Below are 19,026 nucleotides of genomic sequence, written 5' to 3' on the forward strand. Positions count from 1 at the left end.
CAAAAGGTTAACAGCTCAAAGCCCAGATCAGGGTGAGCTCCTGGCCTTTAGCCTAGCTTCTGGCTACCTAGCAGTTTTTAAAAACAGCAATGTGAATAGATAAATTCATACCTCTTATGTAGGAAGGTATTTAAGGCACCCATAAGCAAATGCCTTTATGAACAAAGCTCTTCGACAGGGAAAGTGGAGCAACAGCATCTCCCCACCCTTATATGGCTGGAACCAAGCACAGCCTCCAAGATCCCAAAGATGGGAAAGCCTGTATATACCTCTATCTATGTACAGTTGTCTGTCTTGTCAGTGTGTAACATCATTGAATGTTTGCCGTATATGTGTTCTGTGAGTCTGCTTCAGGATGAGAAGGACACGGAATATAAATAAATAAAATGTCAAACTTGCATGCTTTTTCTTTAGACCCAGTCCTTTGGGTGTGATGGTGATGAAGAAATTGGAAGCAAATTTCATAGATAAAGGATAAGGAAAAGAGAGACAATTTTATCACAGAAGTTTGTTTACTCCTTTTAAAAATATGGCATATGATCTTGCTTTTGGAGAAAAATTCTCAGAGTTTGGGACAGCTTCACTTGAGATTTTTTTTCAGTCTATCCCAACTCCCAGAATCCACTAGTTATGGATAAATATGCTAATCAGGGGATTCTGGGATGCAGTCTGAAAAAGTAGCTCTTCTGTGATCTAGTAATGGCTACAACAACAAATAAGCTGCAATCATTTGGATCCTTATCTGGGGAAGATATCCACTTAACTTAGTGAAGTTTTCATCCGAGTAGACATGTATAGGATTGCACTTCTAACGGGTGTGATCTTTCAGGAGTAATATACTTTTTCTCTTTTAGAATGAAATGTGCCTGGCAACTCAACAGCTCTCCAAGCAACTTCTTGCATATGAAAAACAGGTATGTATAACATTCTGTTTTGATCCAGAACCATTTCCAGGTTAGTTATGTTAGATGGTAGAGATGAAAATGTGGATCTAGCCACATTCTTGAGATATTTGTTTGGTTGTACTTGTAGAAGTGACAGTGGAATAGATTCATCTTGTCAGCCAACTTGAAGCCCTCCAGATAGTGTTGAACTTCAACTCCCATCACCCTAGGCAGTCAGAAGAAGAGCTCTGTTGGCTAGGGATTATGGATGTTGTTCATTGACACTGCCTCTCAGGTTGAATAAATCTGACTATTGGTACCAAAATTGTGCCCTGTAGTAAGAGGAGATTCCATCTGAACATTAGGAAGAACTTCCTGATCGTGAGAGCCATTCAGCAGTGGAACTCTCTGCCCCGGAGTGTGGTGGAGGCTCCTTCTTTGGAAGCTTTTAAGCAGAGGCTGGATGGCCATTTGTCAGGGGTGATTTGAATGCAATATTCCTGCTTCTTGGCAGGGGGTTGGACTGGATGGCCCATGAGGTCTCTTCCAACTCTTTGATTCTATGATTCTATGATTCTTTAGATGAAAGTGTTGTACAGGATTTATATCTGACAATTTAGGTAATATTTACATCTAGTCATTTCTTACAGAAAATGTCTCAACATAGTTGAAGACATAGAAAGTAGGAGTGAGAAGGAGATGGAAGAGTGTGGAAAAGATTGGGGGAGAGGCAGAGAACCAATGCAACTCCATTGGAATACCTTGAATTCATAGCTTCTCACTAAGTCAGAGATAGCACTTGGTGTGACCCATAAGATAGTGTTGTATTGTATGACCAGAAGGCTTAGCCGTCATAGCCAATGGCAAGAAGTACTGGGAATTGCAGTTTAATGACATTTGAAGGGCAATTTCCCTTTCCCCTAAGTGAAATATTTTGCTTTTTCCTTCATTAAGTCGGTGTGAAAGAATTTTTTTCAATGGAGCAAGGCAGAACTTTTTGTGACCCTAAGGCAAACCTGTTACCATGACTCTACGATGAACATACTATGGTGGCCCTAAGGTTGAATCTTATTTTGTAGTTTTCTCAACAAAATTAGTTCAGGGGGACTTGGCTTTGCTTTCATTTGAGGCTGAGTGAGTGTTTCTTGGCCAAGGTGATCCAATGGGTTTCCATAGCTGAATGAAGATTCAAACCCTGGTCTTCTGGAGTCCAATCCAAAACACAGACTACTACACCATGCTGGCTTTGAGGCAGAACCTGCCTGTGATCATTGTAATGCCAAAGAGATAATTTTTTTTCTTAGCTTCTCAGCTGTACCTGTTATTGGCAGTGTCTATAAAGATCTATAGGAGCCACTGTAAACTGAGCTGCTCACCATTGTTTACCTTGCAGAATTTTGCTCTGGGTAAAGGAGACGAAGAAGTGATATCTACCCTACAGTACTTTTCAAAAGTTGTGGATGAGGTAAGCTAAATTGCCACCAAGGGTTTACTAAAGATTCTTTGTTTCCCTTTGTCTCACTAAAGCTTAGCATCTCTGGATTGCCAAAAGTGCTGGGGGGAAAAAGAAAAAAGACCTGCTGGTTCTTTGGATAGTGCCATAGAAGAGGGCCAATTGTTCTGATGCCAAAATTGGAGAGAGAAATCAAACATGTCTGGAAGGGCCAAGTGTTCCATTTTAGCTGTTCTTGTCTACATTTCCTTAGAGGTCTTGTGGCAATCTAGACTTCCAGATTTATTGTGGTATCAGTTTGTATGGTCTAGAGTCAACTTTATTTGATGTGTAAAATATTAATGTATTTTATTGCTGTTAGATTCCTATGGGAAATATTTTGTCTCTCTTCCCCATTAATTTGTGAATATGAGATATGCATCTGTCTAGTTTGGTGCATGATGTGAAAATATTTAGACCTTAAACTACAGTCTTAGGCCTTAATAATTTAAAAGCTCATCCTCTTTCTGCAGCAGATTAACAAAGTACCATGCTGTTGTTGCGTGTCTTCGTGTAATTTACTACTGTTTTCAACATCTCTACTTTCAAGGCCTACTTGAAATATGACCCAAAATACTTGTTTAAATTTTACACTATTTTAACTTCTTTAACTGGTTGTGGTGCTTTTCTTCTTGATATTTGGCCAATAATCCAAATTTAACAATAAAGCTGGTTATATGTCTCCCTTATCTGATATTTTGGTTTTTCTCAAACTTCTCTTAACTACCATTTATCAGGATAGGGACATGTTATCCTCTTGAGCTATATTTTGTTGGAGAATCGACATAATACTAGTCTTGCAATATAAACATTTTTCAAAATTGACCCTTGCACCGTGTCTCCACAAATTGCAGCCACTTAACCAATCACAATTTTTCCTTAAAGCCCCCAAATACTAATAAATTAAATATCATTACTTTTTAAGGAGTGAAGCAGAGTATGATTTGAGAGGAACTGAGGTAGGCAGTTTTTACAAGATTTCTTAGCTCATCCCCACTCTCCAATCCAAGTACTCATGTATCTAAATACCCTTTAAGGGGAAAGCTCCACTGGCTGCCTGTTTGCTACCAAATACAATTCAAAGTGCTGGCTTTGGCCTATAAAGCCCTAAACAGCTCCAGCCCAGTTTACCTGTCTGAATGTGTCTCCTTTTACAAACCACTATGAAGACTAAGATCTTCTGGGGAGGCCCTGCTCTCGGTCCCGCCACTTATCACAGGCATGTTTGGCAGGGACGAGAGACAGGACCTTCTCAGTGATTGCCCCCTGGCTATAGAACTCCCTTCCTGGCAATATTATATCAGCCCCCTCCCTCCTGTCCTTCAGAAGGATGGTGAAGACCAGACTGTGGGGCCAAGCCTTTGTGGTAGTGCAGTGAGGCAATAATAGAATGGTGTCCTGAGATGGTTTTTAAGCAACGGATTTTAAAGCAGATATAAATGATTTTAATGTTTGTATATATTTATGGTTTTATGTCCTGGCACTGAATGTTTTCTCTGCCCTGAGTCCCCTGTGGCATGAGAAAGGTAGAATATAAATGTTTCAAATAACTAACTAAATAAAATAAACTTCTCAATTCTTCTGTTTGTAAACCTACACTCATAATTGCCTCTTGATCCCCTCTCCATTTCTTTGTTTATATCCCCACAATACCGCCAATAACAATTCTTGGTGTAGGTTTTAAATTGAGTGCCTTGGAATGTATACGTTTCTCTTATAAAATCCTTAAAACAGGTGTTTTGTTATTGTTTTTAAGAGGAAGTGGGGGAAACAAATGAAAGTGGACAAGACACTGAAATGTGCAAAGTTAGCTATAATAAAGATACTTTTTGTGTAAAGGCCCATTTTCAGTTAATTCTTTGACTATGGGAAGTGAAGATTTTCCACTCAGCCAACTTCACTGTCACCATCAACAAAGTCCATATTATGTATCAGGCCAAAAACTGATTTTGATGAATGGAGCCCCATCATTATTTATTCTTATGAGATAACAATTAATGTGGAAGTTATAACTAGCAATCTCCAGCAAAAAAAAAAAAAGTTTTCTTCTGTCAGAATTTACCAGACAAGAGAGGAAGGTCTGGATTTTAAGCATGTTCCAAATCTGATAAGCCTGTTCTGTTGCAGAACAGTGGTGTCCTGGTTCCTTGTGGGAGTCCTAATTCCACGTGAGGGCACTTTAAGAGCCAAAGCTTAGTGAACCATAGCCCAATTCGAATGGCTAGTCCCAACTAGAATAGCTTCATTGAACCAGTGGAATTTATATAATTTATTCATCATGCAACAATTCAATGAGGCTACTCTAGTTTGTGTTAGCAATTGGTTTTTGGCTGTTGTTTGTGTTTCTTTCTTACTTGAGTTGCCCTTCTGTCTTTCAGCTGAACGTTCTACATACTGAACTGGCCAAACAGCTTGCAGACACAATGGTTCTTCCCATCATCCAGTTTCGTGAAAAAGACCTTACAGGTAACTATTAACAAAGTTCTTCTCGTTTAAGATTTCTCCCCGTAATTAAGTCTTCAAAAGAAGAATTGTCATACACTTGGTTTTAATATGATATGACATAGATGAAAGAGCTTGCTGTAAGGTCACAGCTTCCTGTTACAAAATGATGGATACATATTTCAAAGTGGCAATTCCCATAATGATGTGAATACTTCAGCAACTGTCCAAGGTGTTGGGGTTCAGCAGCAAGATGCTGGAGATGCTGGGGATTCTGCCTCAGAGGATGATGGAAATGATGGATGTTTCACTGAGTTGGTGTGTGATCAGGCTGAGACTCAGACAGAATTGCAGCTGCAGAAGAGATAGAGTAAGTTTGGGATTTCGCTTCCCTTGGAAATCGGCCTTCTCGGCCTTCAGAAGATGGGGAGTTTTCCCATGATATCAGATTAGGCCTCTGCACTGAGAGAGCAAAGTAAAGGTTAATTAGAAGGTCAGAAAGACTCCATGAGAAGCAGTCCTTGAAACCAAGGTGTCTAAGGGATGAGCTCATGGTTCTTAGTCAGGTTTCAGCTTAAATTGGGTGATGTTTTCCTGGCCTCTTCAGAGCACACAGTGTTGCCATAGAATCAAGTTCCTGGATCAGTTCTCATTGCATGTAACTTGTGTCCTGTGTTTGCTTTGTTCCTAAAAGTGTTTTGCCTTGGAAAAATTCCTGCTTATAGATTTATGTCTATGTCCAAGCTTATGGATTTATGCCTATGTCCCTGACTTCCTGGATATCATGTACTTTACTTTTTGGACTATTGATCACTATATCTATGAACTATTGCTATTTTATAGCACTATTTCTACTGATTTTCAGGAATTGCCCTTTCCTCCTTTTGTATAGGCTTTTTGTAAATAAACTAATGTAGTTAGATACTACTATGGTGCTGGGTGGAAAGGTACTCTCAAGGCTAGAGTGCTACCCAAGGTCTTCTATTCCTGCTCTCCACAGCACCAATAAGGCCCAAATACCAGAACTCAAAGGGTTCAGCTTGAAGGCATCTAGCAAACTAAACACAATAATTATATAGTTGGACTTTGAGAGGAAGACTGTGTTCAGAGTTTAATAAACAGATTTTGATAGCCCTCCCCTCCAAAGAGAGTGATTCTTTATCCTAATGCACACATTCTTGGTCTGTTTTCTTCTTTTCTCCCCAGAAGTAAGTACTTTAAAGGATCTCTTCAGCCTCGCTAGCAACGGTATGTTTCATATTTTGTTTTTTGTTTGATTGGAATTTGCTGATGATGTGGCTGCATGATTGCTGAAGCTAACATATGCCTTTGATACTTGACAGAACATGATATCTCCATGGCAAAGTATAGCAGACTGCCCAAAAAAAGAGAGAATGAAAAGGTAAAATGTTTTTATGTGTGCTTTTAATAACCATTAAGTTTTCATACCGAGCAGGAATGCTTCCAAGTTAATATAGTGCCAGGGGAATGGAGAAAAGTTGAGATCTCCTTGATATGAACATGTAAATACATAATGGTGCTGAATGGCTTAGCTGTGAATGCCAGGTGACAGGTGGAAATCAGAGGCAGGTACAATACACAAATCATTATTGACACTCAAGTCCCATTGTAACCACTAGAAATGCTTAAATGGGCATTAAAATCATAGTGATTTGGGTTGGATTTCATTATCAGTCTTCCCCAAATATTATTTTCCCCAGATGGGTATTGTTTAATTGCCTGTTCCTTGCACTGTTGACTTTCCCCTTTGAAAAAAAACTGTTTGCTATTATTTAGACGTTGTTCTTTACAAACATTTTATCATTCAGCTAAAGGCAGATGTTGCAAAAGAAGTAGCCAATGCCAGGAGGAAGCAGCATCTGTCATCCTTGCAGTATTACTGTGCCTTGAATGCTTTACAGTACCGCAAGAGAATTGCCATGTTGGAGCCCATGCTGGGATACACACGCTCACAGGTATGTGTTCCAAGACCTCCAGCAGAGCAACCAAATGTCTCCTATAAATTAATCTGGCATTCTTTGCATTTGAGTGTTTCTTTCAGCCACTGAGTTCAAGTAACAAAATTATCAAGGTCTTATGGGACTTTTAGATCTAAACTGTAAACAATTAGAATAAAATGTACTAAGCATAATTGTGGTTGGGAATAAGAATAACTGGATTATAAATGTGGAAATCACTGGGGATAACATAATTGAAGATAAAGAGGAAACTACAGTGAAGTATCGAGACCAACAAATTGGGATTCTTGGTTTCATGATGGCGCAGCGGATTAAACTGTAAGCTGCTGAACTTGCTATTCGAATCTGGGAAGTGGAGTGAGCTCCCACTGTTAGCCCCAGTTTCTGCCAACCTAGCAGTTTGAAAACATGCAAATGCGAGTATAGGTACTTCTTCGGCGGGAAGGCAATGGCGCCCCATGCAGTAATGCTAGCCACTTGACCTTGGTGGTGCTAACTCTTTGAGCATGACTAGACTTAATGTTAGGGGACATTTTTACCTTTACCTTTGCCATGAAAACAAATAATTTTGATTCTATTTTTCTCTTGGACAATTTAAAAATTGACCAAGCATTTCAATGTAATCACCATAGATAAAATCACAATAGCAGAATTACAGAAAAGTGACTATTTTGGAAAATATCATACCATCCAGTGACAGCTCACTGATTTTGTGGTAGAATCGGAATCAACGATGGTCCAAAACCCTTAGCAGACTGTGAAACCGGGATAGCAATAAATACTGGATTCAGTATTACTTTTGTCAATTCCAAATCCAAATCCAAAATGTTGGTGACTTATTCCATAATTCAGGATTGTTGTTTGCATATTTTACATGACTGACTCATATGTAGTCCCATTTCTGAACCAGAACATTTTATTTGCAAAATACAGTTACTACTTGTTTTATTCTGTTCCTGAAATGTGTATCCTGCTTTTAGCCAACAAGTCTGTGATTCCCAGTACTTGGGGCTTCTTTTTATATCTTTCAGATTAAGTTTTTTAAGAAGGGAGCTGAGATGTTTTCCAAAAAAATGGACAGCTTTTTGTCTTCTGTTTCAAGCATGACTCAGAGGTAACAAGTTATTCTACTTCCCTATCTCTTGTACTATGCCTGACAGCAGCCTTAGCATCACAATAATTCCAGTTTTAGAAGAAGAGAACAATGGCTGTTGCTTGTTTCATTCCCCTACTAATAGGGGCAGAGTGAGATATGTAGAAGCTGAGATGGCCAGGGAGAAGAGTGGAAATTAAGATCACAGAGGTGAAGAGAGCAAGAACATGCTTTCCTCATGTGCAGCCTTGGTGTGAATGCATCCCCAGATAAAATGTATTCATTTGTAGCTTTATATAAACACCTCTAAAAGACTCTGGTCCAACTTACCTATTCAAACGTATCTCTCCCTATAAGCCTGTTAGAGAGTTAAGATCTGCAAGGGAGGCCCTGCTCTTGGTCCCACCCCCCATCACAAGCACAACTGGTGGGGACGAGAGACAGGGCCTTCTCTGTGGTGGCCCCTTGGTTGTGAAACTCCCTCCCCAGTGATATCAGACTGTCCCCCTCTCTCCTGGTGTTCAGGGAAAAAGTGAAGGCATAGCTTTGCAATCAGGCATTTGGGTAGTGCAATTGTGCTGATTCTATCAACACAATGTAACACGCAAACGACATCCTTAGGACTGGGTTTTATGTTTTAATAGTTTTATGATATTTATATGTTTTAACTGTTTTTTGTATCAATGTATTGTATTTTATGTTATTGAATATGCGGCATTGAATATTGCAATTATGTGTGCCACTCTGAGTCCCTTGCAAGGGTCAAAAGAGCGGGATAGAAATGGAGTAAATAAATAAATAAATGTAACCCTTTAGATGCCTTGGGACTACAGTTTCCATCAGTCTTAGCTGTTATAATCAGTGGTGAAGGATTATGGAACTTGCAGTTTGATGACAAGTCAAGGGTCATACATTCTCATTGCTGATGCAGAGTCTACTCGCAGCAGGAAAACAGGTTCATTTTTCAGTTCTTGTGGGTTTTTTCGGGCTATATGGCCATGTTCTAGAGGCATTTCTTATCCTGAATAGTGGAAATAGGAACCCCCGGTGGCGCAATGGGTTAACCCTTGTGCCGGCAGGACTGAAGACTGACAGGTCGGAGGTTCAAATCCGAGGAGAACACAGATGAGCTCCCTCTGTCTGCTCCAGCTCCCCATGTAGGGACATGAGAGAAGCCTCCCACAAGGATGGTAAAACATCCGAGCTTCCCCTTGCTATGTTTCTCACACCAGAAGCAGCTTGCAGTTTCTCAAGTAGCTCCTGACACCAAAAACATTTAGTGGAAATCCAATTTTTTTTGCAAAGCACACAATACATTTATTGGTATCTGCAATGGTGGTAGTCTGAGAATAGTGTCCCTAATTTCCAGGATCCCTGTCCTCCTGCTTGCTATGTTTTCACAGATAGAATTATTAGAGGCATCTATCTAATCCTTTACTAAGAAGCTTGAGGTTGCTGCTGACCAGTGTGAGATAGATGCTTGCTGGAAAGCTAAGCCTATGGAGGCCTGCTTTCCCTGACCTGGTGTACACCCCCCCACCCATTTGCTGTGCCGTCCATCATCCCCCACTATTTGCTAGGTTACAACTTTCGTCTTTCCCCACGCCCAACTCCCATGACCATACTAGCTTGGGATGATGGGAGGGATGAGTCCAGTATATCTGAAGAGCTCCAGGTTGGAGAAAGTTGACTTGCACTGACTGATCTTGCAAATTTTGTTTTCTCTGTAGCAGTGCATTTCATTGCCTATCCGAAGGGCTGCCAATGTTTTAAAATAGACAAAGGTCCTAGCTGAACTAGAACTAATTAACAGTGTGGACATTTTTTAAAAAAAATGCAGCTAACTCTTCACAGGTATCTAGAATTAACTAGAATTAAAAACTAGAAACCCCATTTCTATTTGTTGTATCTAGAGAATACTTGGAAGCACTTTCTTATATTTCCCCCATTAGTTTGCCTAGAAGTGTGTTAAATTTTTATAAGGACAGAAGTCTCCCTCCACCAGCTACGTTTTTGAAAAAGCATTGATACTATCCTTTTGCTCCACATTTTTATTTTGCCTCTGTAAGCAAGTTTATGAGTCAAGTGCTCTGAGTTCATATTTTATTCATCTGTTTGTTTATTGCAGTGTGCAGGAAGAATTAGATGCTGAGGCTGAAGCTATGCGGGTATCTCAGCAAGATCTGCTTTCAGTTGGTGAATCCGTGTACACGCCCGATTATGATGCGCCTGCGCCTCTTATCAACAGAAACCTCATTCAGAAAGCTGGCTACCTTAACCTTAGAAAGTAAGGAAAGAAGCTTGGGCCTATGCCTTTCTTAACTTGGTAGAATTTGTTTAGTACCTTAGCAGGTTTATTGATTTTCAAAACTCATTTTTGATGTAGAATTTGGACGCAAGATACCTAAAAGTAAACTGAGATGCATTTGATGAAACTTCTGACATTGTTTTGAACTTTCTAGGTGGGTTTTGTGGTGTTTCACACACTGTAGGGAAAACATATTAGTGTGGTGCTGAATGGTTGCAGGATATACGCCCAATTCCTATCTTACCAAAAGGATTGTTTCCAGGGTGAGGCAGATGTGAACTCAGCTTGACTAATGTTGGTGAATGAGATAGATCTTAAAACCGTGCCTTTTCTACAGTAAAACAGGCCTAGTGACTACAACATGGGACAGGTTGTACTTCTTCACTCAAGGTGGAAACTTGATGTGTCAACCCAGAGGAGCAGTAGCTGGGGGACTGATCCAGGATCTGGATAACTGCTCTGTGATGGCAATCGATTGTGAGGACAGACGATACTGCTTTCAGATCACCACTCCAACAGGAAAACCGTAAGTATCTCAGGACTAGGGTACAACAAGTCATCTTAAAAGTAACATCCATTTATTTAATTATTTGCCTTATTTATATCCCGCCTTACTCTACCCTTAGGGGGACTTAAGGTGGCTTACAAGTGGAACCTACACAGTGCCTCAAAACATACAATATTGACTTAAAAGTAAATTGGATTAAAATTACAACATATTAATTAAACATATTAATTAAAATACAACATATTAATTAAAATACATTCAATGTTAAAACACGTCATCCAGGGGTCAGAGTCTAAATCCATTCTGTAATCAATTTGCACATAATCCACATTATAATTACTGTACTGCACTATTTTTCAAAAGCCTGCTCCCAGAGACAGGTGTTTACTCTTCATCTGAAGGCTAGGAGGGAGGGGGCTGATCTAATATTACTAGGGAGAGAGTTCCACAACCGAGGGGCCACCACTGAGAAGGCCCTGTTTCTTGTCCCCACCAGCCATGCCTGCAAGAAAGGTGGGATCGAGAGCAGGACCTCCCCAGACAATCTTAGTCTTTGAGCTGGTTCGTAGGGGGAGATACGTTCGGACAGGTAAACCGTCCAAAGGCACACTTCTGCCTTTGGTACCACTATTCTAATTCATAAATCTCACACTTGACATATGCCCCAAATGTTGTCATTCAAAAGTTATAAAAAATTACAATGACACAAACATCTCATACACCTTGAATGTTCCATTAGATGTTGAGCCACACCAACGATGATTCTCTATCGTCATATGATTTTTGCCTTTACACCCACCCCTCCCCACTCCAAACCCTTATTTGATTCTTCAATGTGATGGAGCATGTTGGATCTTCTATTGGTTCTAGGTATACTCTGGTCCCTTCTACACAGCTGAATAAAATCCCAATTTCTGCTTTGAACTGGAATATATGGCAATGCGGGCTCAGATAACCCAGCTCAAAGCAGTTATTGTGGAATTTTTCCCACATAAAACCCTCCAAATAGGCAAAACATTTGAAAATACCCCTCTGCTCCCACACAAGAATACCTTGCACTATTCCAATAGCTCTGTTTCTTCTGCAGTCCTTCTCAAAGGGATAATACAAAGTGCCCTATATACTTGAAGATAAGCTGAGTTTTTCAGTCCTTTTTTTAACTGAAAAAGCCTCCCTCGGCTTATAATGGGGTCAAGGTCAAAGCCAGGCAGCAGAGCCTGGAGGCAATTGCTTGCAATATAAGATATATTTCTCTCTCCTCTTCACCTCCCTTGAGAGTATGTTTTCTTTTCCAGTCAAAGGGGAGGAAAGGAAGGAAATATTCCATGTTCTCTTACAAACCCATCCAATTTCCTGGCTTTTGTGTGTGTATGTGTGTGTGTCTGTTTCAATGTATTCACTTTATATGTGCATTTTTGTTCCCTTGGAAGTTTTCCCCTCATATATTTGCAGGTCTTTGCAAATCCTATATACATATAAATATCTAGAGATTTCCATGTACCCATATATCTGTATCTATATGTATACATTATTTTTATTTGAATTTTCCCTTTACGTGTTTGCAAGTCTCTGCAAATCCTATATAGATATAATCATCTATATATAGAGAGAGATGTCTAGATAAATATATATGGATATATTGGGCTTCCAAAAATTGCAGGAGGGAAATGCTCATATAGAAAGAGAGGATTTGCAAATGTTTCAGGAGGAAATAAATATGTGAAATTAGTGTATATAATTATAGATCTCTATATAGCTCTGCATTGCTTATACAGGCAGTGAATGTTTGCCTGTTATTATGTTGGATGCGCCTGGGGAAATAGGGAGGGATACAAATGAAGTTCTATTATTATTATTATTATTATTATTATTATTATTATTATTATGTTATTTCTGATACCATATTGTTTTTGTTGACCCTACTTTTCCACTTACAGAGATAGTTTACTGTTTTTCTTTGGAATATGGTAAATATTCAAAAACATTGAACCTACTGATGCCTCAATTAATGCAATTTTATTGGTATCCATTTTTATTTTGAAATTTACCAGTAGCTGCTGCATTTTCCTCCCTCGGCTTATACTTGAGTCAATAAGTTTTCCCAGTTTTTTTGTGATAAAATTAGGTATGTTGGTTTATATTTGGGTCGGTTTATACTCGAGTATATATGGTAATACACTGTATCTTCCTGTCACCATTTTGAAAAGGACTGCAGAGGAAAATAGAGGTGTTTTGGATTGGTCTAAAGGGGGTAGTACTCAGAACAGGCTCTAGCTGCACACAGTTGTCCAACAATGTTGTGAATAAATGTGCATTGAAATGAGTGCAAAAAGTTAATGCCTGTGCATTTCCTTGTAGGGGGATAACACTTCAGGCAGAAAGCAAGAAAGAATATGAAGAGGTAAAGAAATTTTGCTGTGTGAATCTAATTTTGATAAAATTAAGAGCTCCAGAACTTCATTTTTTGATTCTCTTCCTTTTCAACTCTTACAGTGGATTTGCGCAATCAACAACATCTCCCGGCAGATCTATCTTACAGACAATCCTGAAGTAAGCATTTATTTTAATGGCTTTCTATCCCCCATAAAATAAATGTTCTGTAATGATGTAAATGTTTATCCAACAAAAGTAATCTAAAAATGTGCCTCTCTCTTGCTTTAGGCAGTAGCTATCAGGTTAAATCAAACGGCACTACAAGCTGTGACCCCAATCACAAGTTTTGGAAAGAAACAGGACTCTCTGTCCCCCAGGTAACATTATGTGTTTCAACAGCCATGTTTGTCTTGAGTTATGTTTGAATGCCCTATACCAGGCATGGGCAAACTTTGGCCCTCTAGGTGTTTTGAATTTCAACTCCTAACAGCCTACCAGCTGTTAGGAATGGTGGGAGTTGGAGTCCAAAACACCTGGAGGGCCAAAGTTTGCCCATGCCTGCCTATACCCATAGAAAGTTCTCCTAGAGGAGGACGCCCTTTATTCTCACTCTTTGATCCTTAACAGAAATATAGGGCACATATTCACGGAGGCCTTAATGGGATGTATTCAATCTTATTTATATAAATAAAAATGTAATGTTTGTTTGTGGGTTTAACATAACTCAAAAACCACTGGGCAAATTGACACCAAATTTGGACACAAGAGACCTATCAGGCCAACAAGTGACCATCACTTATAAAAACACTGAAAAACACAGTGGAAGAGACTTAAAAAGCCAAAACAATCCACATTACAATGCATACACAAAACCATATCTACATATATACACAAACATATACACACATATATACACACACAAAACACATATACACAGACTGAACCACAGTGACAGGGGATGGCTAGTATATAAATAAAAATGTAATGTTCATTTGTGGGATTAACATGACTCAAAAACCACTGGACGAATTGACACCAAAATTTGGACACAATACAACTAACAGGCGAACGAGTGACCATCACTCATAAAACACTGAAAAACACAGCAGAAAGGACTTAAAAAGCCCAAAAACAAAATTTTCATTACAACGCATGCGCAAAGCCACATATATATACAAACACACATATATACACATAGGTAAAGGTAAAGGTTTTCCCCTAACATTAAGTCCAGTCGTGTCCGACTCTGGGGTTGGTGCTCATATACACAAATACACACCTATACACACACAAAACACATATACACAGACTGGGCCACAGCAATGCGTGGCAGGGGATGACTAGTGTAACATATTATGCTTTAATCAATTTTAAAAACACTTTTAATTATCCAGATGTTATGCTGATATGTTTCCATGTCTATTCAGCCAGTGAAAGTGAATGCTGGTTTGCTAATTTTTACCTGGTTTCCCATTCTTAGGAATCTATTTGCTTTTCTGTCGTAACATTGCCTTTTCCACATGGTACCATTCTCTCTTCTTTTGCTTTAGCCAGGATGTGAAGAACACAGAGATGATGAATGATAGAACGACTCATGAAACTGCCAGCATTCCAGACTCTGCCGAGTTAATTGCACCTGGAACACCAATTCAGTTTGATATTGTGCTTCCTGCAATGGAGTTCCTAGACCAGAACAGAGGTGGCAAGTAAGGGGCAAGGAAAATTTTATTTTTGCCTCTTTTCTCATGGTAGCAGGTGATCATATAGTGATAACTGGTTCTTGCATTGTAGGCGAGCAAATCCATTTGGAGAGTCTGAAGATGACAGAAAAGATGATGAGGCTGGTAAGTGCTGTGGCTATTGTTCATAAAGCCTTGGTGCCTTATTGGACCCCAAAGGCCATGTAGCTTAACTTGCTCCTTAGAGGCAGAGCAACTTCACTCCTCTTACTTCTGACCCTCCTTGCAGTAATCTGTTACTCCATGCAATCCTATTCTGTAAGCAGAGGTGTCTGTAGGGCAAAGCTATTCTTTGGTAGACATGCCGCAAATAAATTGAAGGCATAAAGAAAGTATGTACTCTCTCCTCAAAATATTCAAACACTAAATATTGAAACACCAGTATACTCACCAAAATTGCCCTTGAAAAATCCTGACAGAAGAAATTACTTTTTTGTAATCTCTGAAGAAATGAGTGGTCAAGCTAAATTGTTTCATATATGGGGAAACAATTTGAACTGGTAAAGAAAATACACTTTTGGCTGTTTATTTTTTCTCCTCAGATTCACTCTTGAATCAGATGTTTGTAGTCCGCTTTTTGGGCTCTATGGCTGTCAAATCTGACCAGACTGTTGAGGTGATCTATGAAGCAATGAGACAGGTGTTGGCAGCTCGGGCCATTCACAACATCTTCCGGATGGCTGAATCCCACCTCTTGGTCACCAGCAAAGACCTGAAGTAAGCAAAAGTTCCTTGCACTCTTTCTTTCTCTCTCTCTCTTCTTTCTTTCAACCTTATGCACAGCTTTGTTGATAGGGGTTCCTGAATTTGATCTAAATCTACTATTGTAGATGCTGTTCAGAAAATAATGCTTGTGGTGTCCACTGATACATGTGGGAAGAGGCAGCATTCTCTTATTTGCCCTACATTCTCCTCTAGATCAGCTCCAGAGGGATTTGGAGGACCTTCAGGTCTTTGGGAGGACATAAAGCTGTACCAGATCAGTCCAAAGACTCTGTTTTGTCTGAGAAATTTATAAGTGATCCCAGATATATAAAAGACTAGCTGTACCCACCACACATTGCTGTGGCCAACCTACTCTCCCCTTTTCTCTCCTTTCTTTCTCTTTCTTCCCTTTTTCTTTCCTTCCTTCCTTCTCTACCTCTTTCCATCCTTCACCTCCATTTATGTTTCTTTTCCTTTCTCTCCTTTCTTCCTTGTCTACATATTCTTGCACTGTAACTCCCAGCAGATCTCCTGATCGATTGATCTATCTATCTACCTATGTATCTCTATCTTATCTATCTATCTATCTGGAGGATTGCTGGGAGTTGCAGTCCAGGAATAGGAAATTGAAAATATGCAGGGATTGGGATGCTCTCAAAGAAATCCAGGGAGAAGCAAGCTTTCATCTTGGAAGCAGTGCATTTGGATCATCGTCCTCTTCTAATGGGCATGGTTTAGGGGATGCTGGGAGCAGTAGTCCTGAAGAGAGTGTGGATATGCTATTCTGTGGTTTTTTTGCCGGGGGGGGGGGGAGGTATTTTTGTGCATGCACTGTAGTGTCTTTTTTGGCTTTTGAAGTCTCTTCCGCCATGTTTTTCAGTGTTTTTATGAGTGATGGTCACTTGTTGGCCTCACAGATGTGTTGTGTCCAAATTTCGTATCAGTTCGCCCAGTGGTTTTTGAGTTATGTTAATCCCACAAATGAACATTACATGGGACATTACATGGGACTTTGCCCTCTTCCGCAGAGTGTGCAGCTTTAGGAGGGATGCATTTATATAGATGTATACAAATCAAACATTTACTGCTGGAAAATCATCAATTTATTCGGTATGTTTTAAGCAATCTCTCTCCTTCTCTACGCAAAGAATTAATGGGGAAATAAACTCTCATGACCAGTATCTTTATGAGCAGATATGTCAGCACCAAGTTAAGGCCTTGAGGAAGGGAGGAGTATGGAGCACAAGTGGGACACCCAAGTCAGGAGGCAAAATGGGTGAAAGAAGAGAGGAAGAATGCAGTTTACACTCTATGCCTCTCATTGTGACAGATTCAATTGGATGGAGAGAGGGGGAAATGAGAGACACCCCCTCACAACTTCCAAGATGGGAAGGGAATGAAAGACACCCCCTCCCCAGTCTCTCAAGATGAATTGTAGTTGATGGGATTTATAGTTAACCTACAATCAAAGTGCATTCTGATGCCCACCAACAATAGAATTGGGCCAAACTTCCCACACAGAACTCCCATGATCAACAGAAAATACTGTGTTTTATGATGGTCTTTGGCGACCCCTCTGACACCTCCTTGCAACCCCCTCCCCCAGGGGTCCTGACCTCCAGGCTGAGAAATGCTGCTTTAGAAAAACTACTTAGAAATAAACTCACTGATTTATTCCCATTTTGTGGGAAATGTAGCATAAGATGCAAAGGGGCTGGGTGTAGCTTCTTTACTTTCCCTGCTGTTGTGCCATCATTTAAGGATTTGATATTCTTTCTTTTCTCTCTTTGACTTAATAGATTAATAGATCCCCAGACCCAAGTTACAAGAGCAAACGTAAGTATTTTCTTTCTTTGGTCACAGTGATGCAATTGCTGTCAAAGCTCTAAATACTAAATTACTGTCTGAAAAATTATGAGGAACAGGCTTACTAATCTTAACATCCTTGAACTTGTTTTTCCAGTTTGACCTGGCCAATGTGACACAGTTTGCTGCTCATCAAGAAAATAAGAGGCTGATTGGTTTTGTGGTTTGTGTCTCAGAGTCTCCCGGTGAAGATTCAATGAGCTCTTACGTATTTGAGAGTAACACTGAGGGTGAAAAGGTCTGATGAAAATTTTGTTTCTTTACACTCTGTGACTTTCACTTACAAGTCTTAGCAGGAGTTGAGATGTATTGTCGAAGGCTTTCATGGCCAAAATCACTGGGTTTCTGTAAGTTCTTCAGGCTGTATGGCCATGTTCCAGAAGCATTCTCTCCTGATGTTTTGCCTGCATTTATAGCAGGCATCCCCAGAGGTTGTGAGGTCTGCTGGAAACTAGTAAAATTGGGTTTATATATCTGTGGAAGGTCCAGGGTGGGAGAAAGAACTCTTCTCTGTTGGAGGTAGGTGTGAATGTTTCAATTGACCACCTTGATAAGCATTTAATATCCTAGCAGTTTTCAAGGTGTGGCTTCTTACTATCTAGGGGAATCTTTTGTTGAGATATGATTAGCTGTCCCTAATTGTTTCTTGTCTGGGGTTCCCCTGTTTTTAAAAGTTGTTCTTTATTTACTGTTATGATTTTTTTAAAATACTGATAGCCAGATTTTGTTCATTTTCATGGTTTCTTCCTTTCTCTTGACCTGATGAAACCAACCTGGACACAGCATATTATTTGAGTAGGCAGAAATGCTGGTTCACTCTAACCACTACCATGTCAGACTACCTAGAGAAACCATTGAAATCCACAAGCACGTGGACAGTTTTAACAAAAAGGAAGACAGTGAACAAAATCTGGCTACCAATAATAAAAAAGAAACACTTTAACATCATAACTGTAAATAAAGAACAACTTTAAAAAAAACAGAGGAACTCCAGACAAGAAACAATCAGGGACAGCTCATCACCTCTCAATAAAGGATTCTTCCAGACAGTAAGAAGCTTAATCTTGAAAACTGCTCAGCTATTAAATATTAATCAAGGTGGCCAACTGAAACATTCACACCTACCTACAACAGACAAGAGTTCTTTCTCTCACCCTGGACTTTCCACAGATAGATAAACCCAATTTTTCTGGTTTCCAACAGACCTCACAACCTCTGAGGATGCCTGCCATAGTTGCAGGTGAAATGTCAGGAGGGAACAGGAGGCAATATGGCCATACAGCCCGAAAACTTACAGCAACCCATTTAGTGAATTGTTAATTCCATTTGCCTTGTTTAGGACTGTATGCAACCCTCCCAACCTCAACAAAACAGGTTCCAAGATGTTGCAGCAATTCTCAAATAATTGCTTTCCCAGATAATCCAGCTCAGATGACTAAAATACTTTGTAGCAGCATCTTTGTTGATGTTGGCTCCTCAGCATTTCTTAAAATGACCTGCCAATAGAAATTAAGTAACTATTTGTTCTAGCCCAAGAGCTGAAAACAACTCTCTATTATTTGAGAAGAGGTGTGGTTCTCTAGATGTTGGATTCCAGTTGCCATCAGTTGCAACCTGCATGGCCAGTCATTGGGAGT

General features: G+C 39.7%; 1 protein-coding gene across 2 annotated transcripts in view; it reads left to right on the forward strand.

Annotated features, from left to right (window-relative positions):
- APPL2 (adaptor protein, phosphotyrosine interacting with PH domain and leucine zipper 2) overlaps positions 1-19,026 on the forward strand; it is a 39,057-nt gene that overhangs the window by 16,637 nt on the left and 3,394 nt on the right. The window contains exons 3-19 of one of the 2 annotated variants that reach the window (XM_060776915.2): positions 855-914; positions 2,278-2,349; positions 4,755-4,842; positions 6,028-6,066; positions 6,162-6,220; positions 6,648-6,794; positions 7,829-7,911; positions 10,019-10,177; positions 10,536-10,724; positions 13,065-13,107; positions 13,200-13,256; positions 13,368-13,456; positions 14,630-14,785; positions 14,871-14,923; positions 15,361-15,535; positions 17,323-17,359; positions 17,487-17,627. In XM_060776915.2, coding sequence (XP_060632898.2) covers positions 855-914; positions 2,278-2,349; positions 4,755-4,842; positions 6,028-6,066; positions 6,162-6,220; positions 6,648-6,794; positions 7,829-7,911; positions 10,019-10,177; positions 10,536-10,724; positions 13,065-13,107; positions 13,200-13,256; positions 13,368-13,456; positions 14,630-14,785; positions 14,871-14,923; positions 15,361-15,535; positions 17,323-17,359; positions 17,487-17,627 — 1,647 coding nt within the window. Of the gene's footprint in view, positions 1-854; positions 915-2,277; positions 2,350-4,754; positions 4,843-6,024; positions 6,067-6,161; positions 6,221-6,647; positions 6,795-7,828; positions 7,912-10,018; positions 10,178-10,535; positions 10,725-13,064; positions 13,108-13,199; positions 13,257-13,367; positions 13,457-14,629; positions 14,786-14,870; positions 14,924-15,360; positions 15,536-17,322; positions 17,360-17,486; positions 17,628-19,026 lie in introns of both variants that reach the window. The other variant, XM_060776914.2, reaches the window with a different exon arrangement.

Source organism: Anolis sagrei, chromosome 5, assembly GCF_037176765.1.
Source record: "Anolis sagrei isolate rAnoSag1 chromosome 5, rAnoSag1.mat, whole genome shotgun sequence".
NCBI classification, from domain to species: Eukaryota; Metazoa; Chordata; class Lepidosauria; order Squamata; family Dactyloidae; genus Anolis; species Anolis sagrei.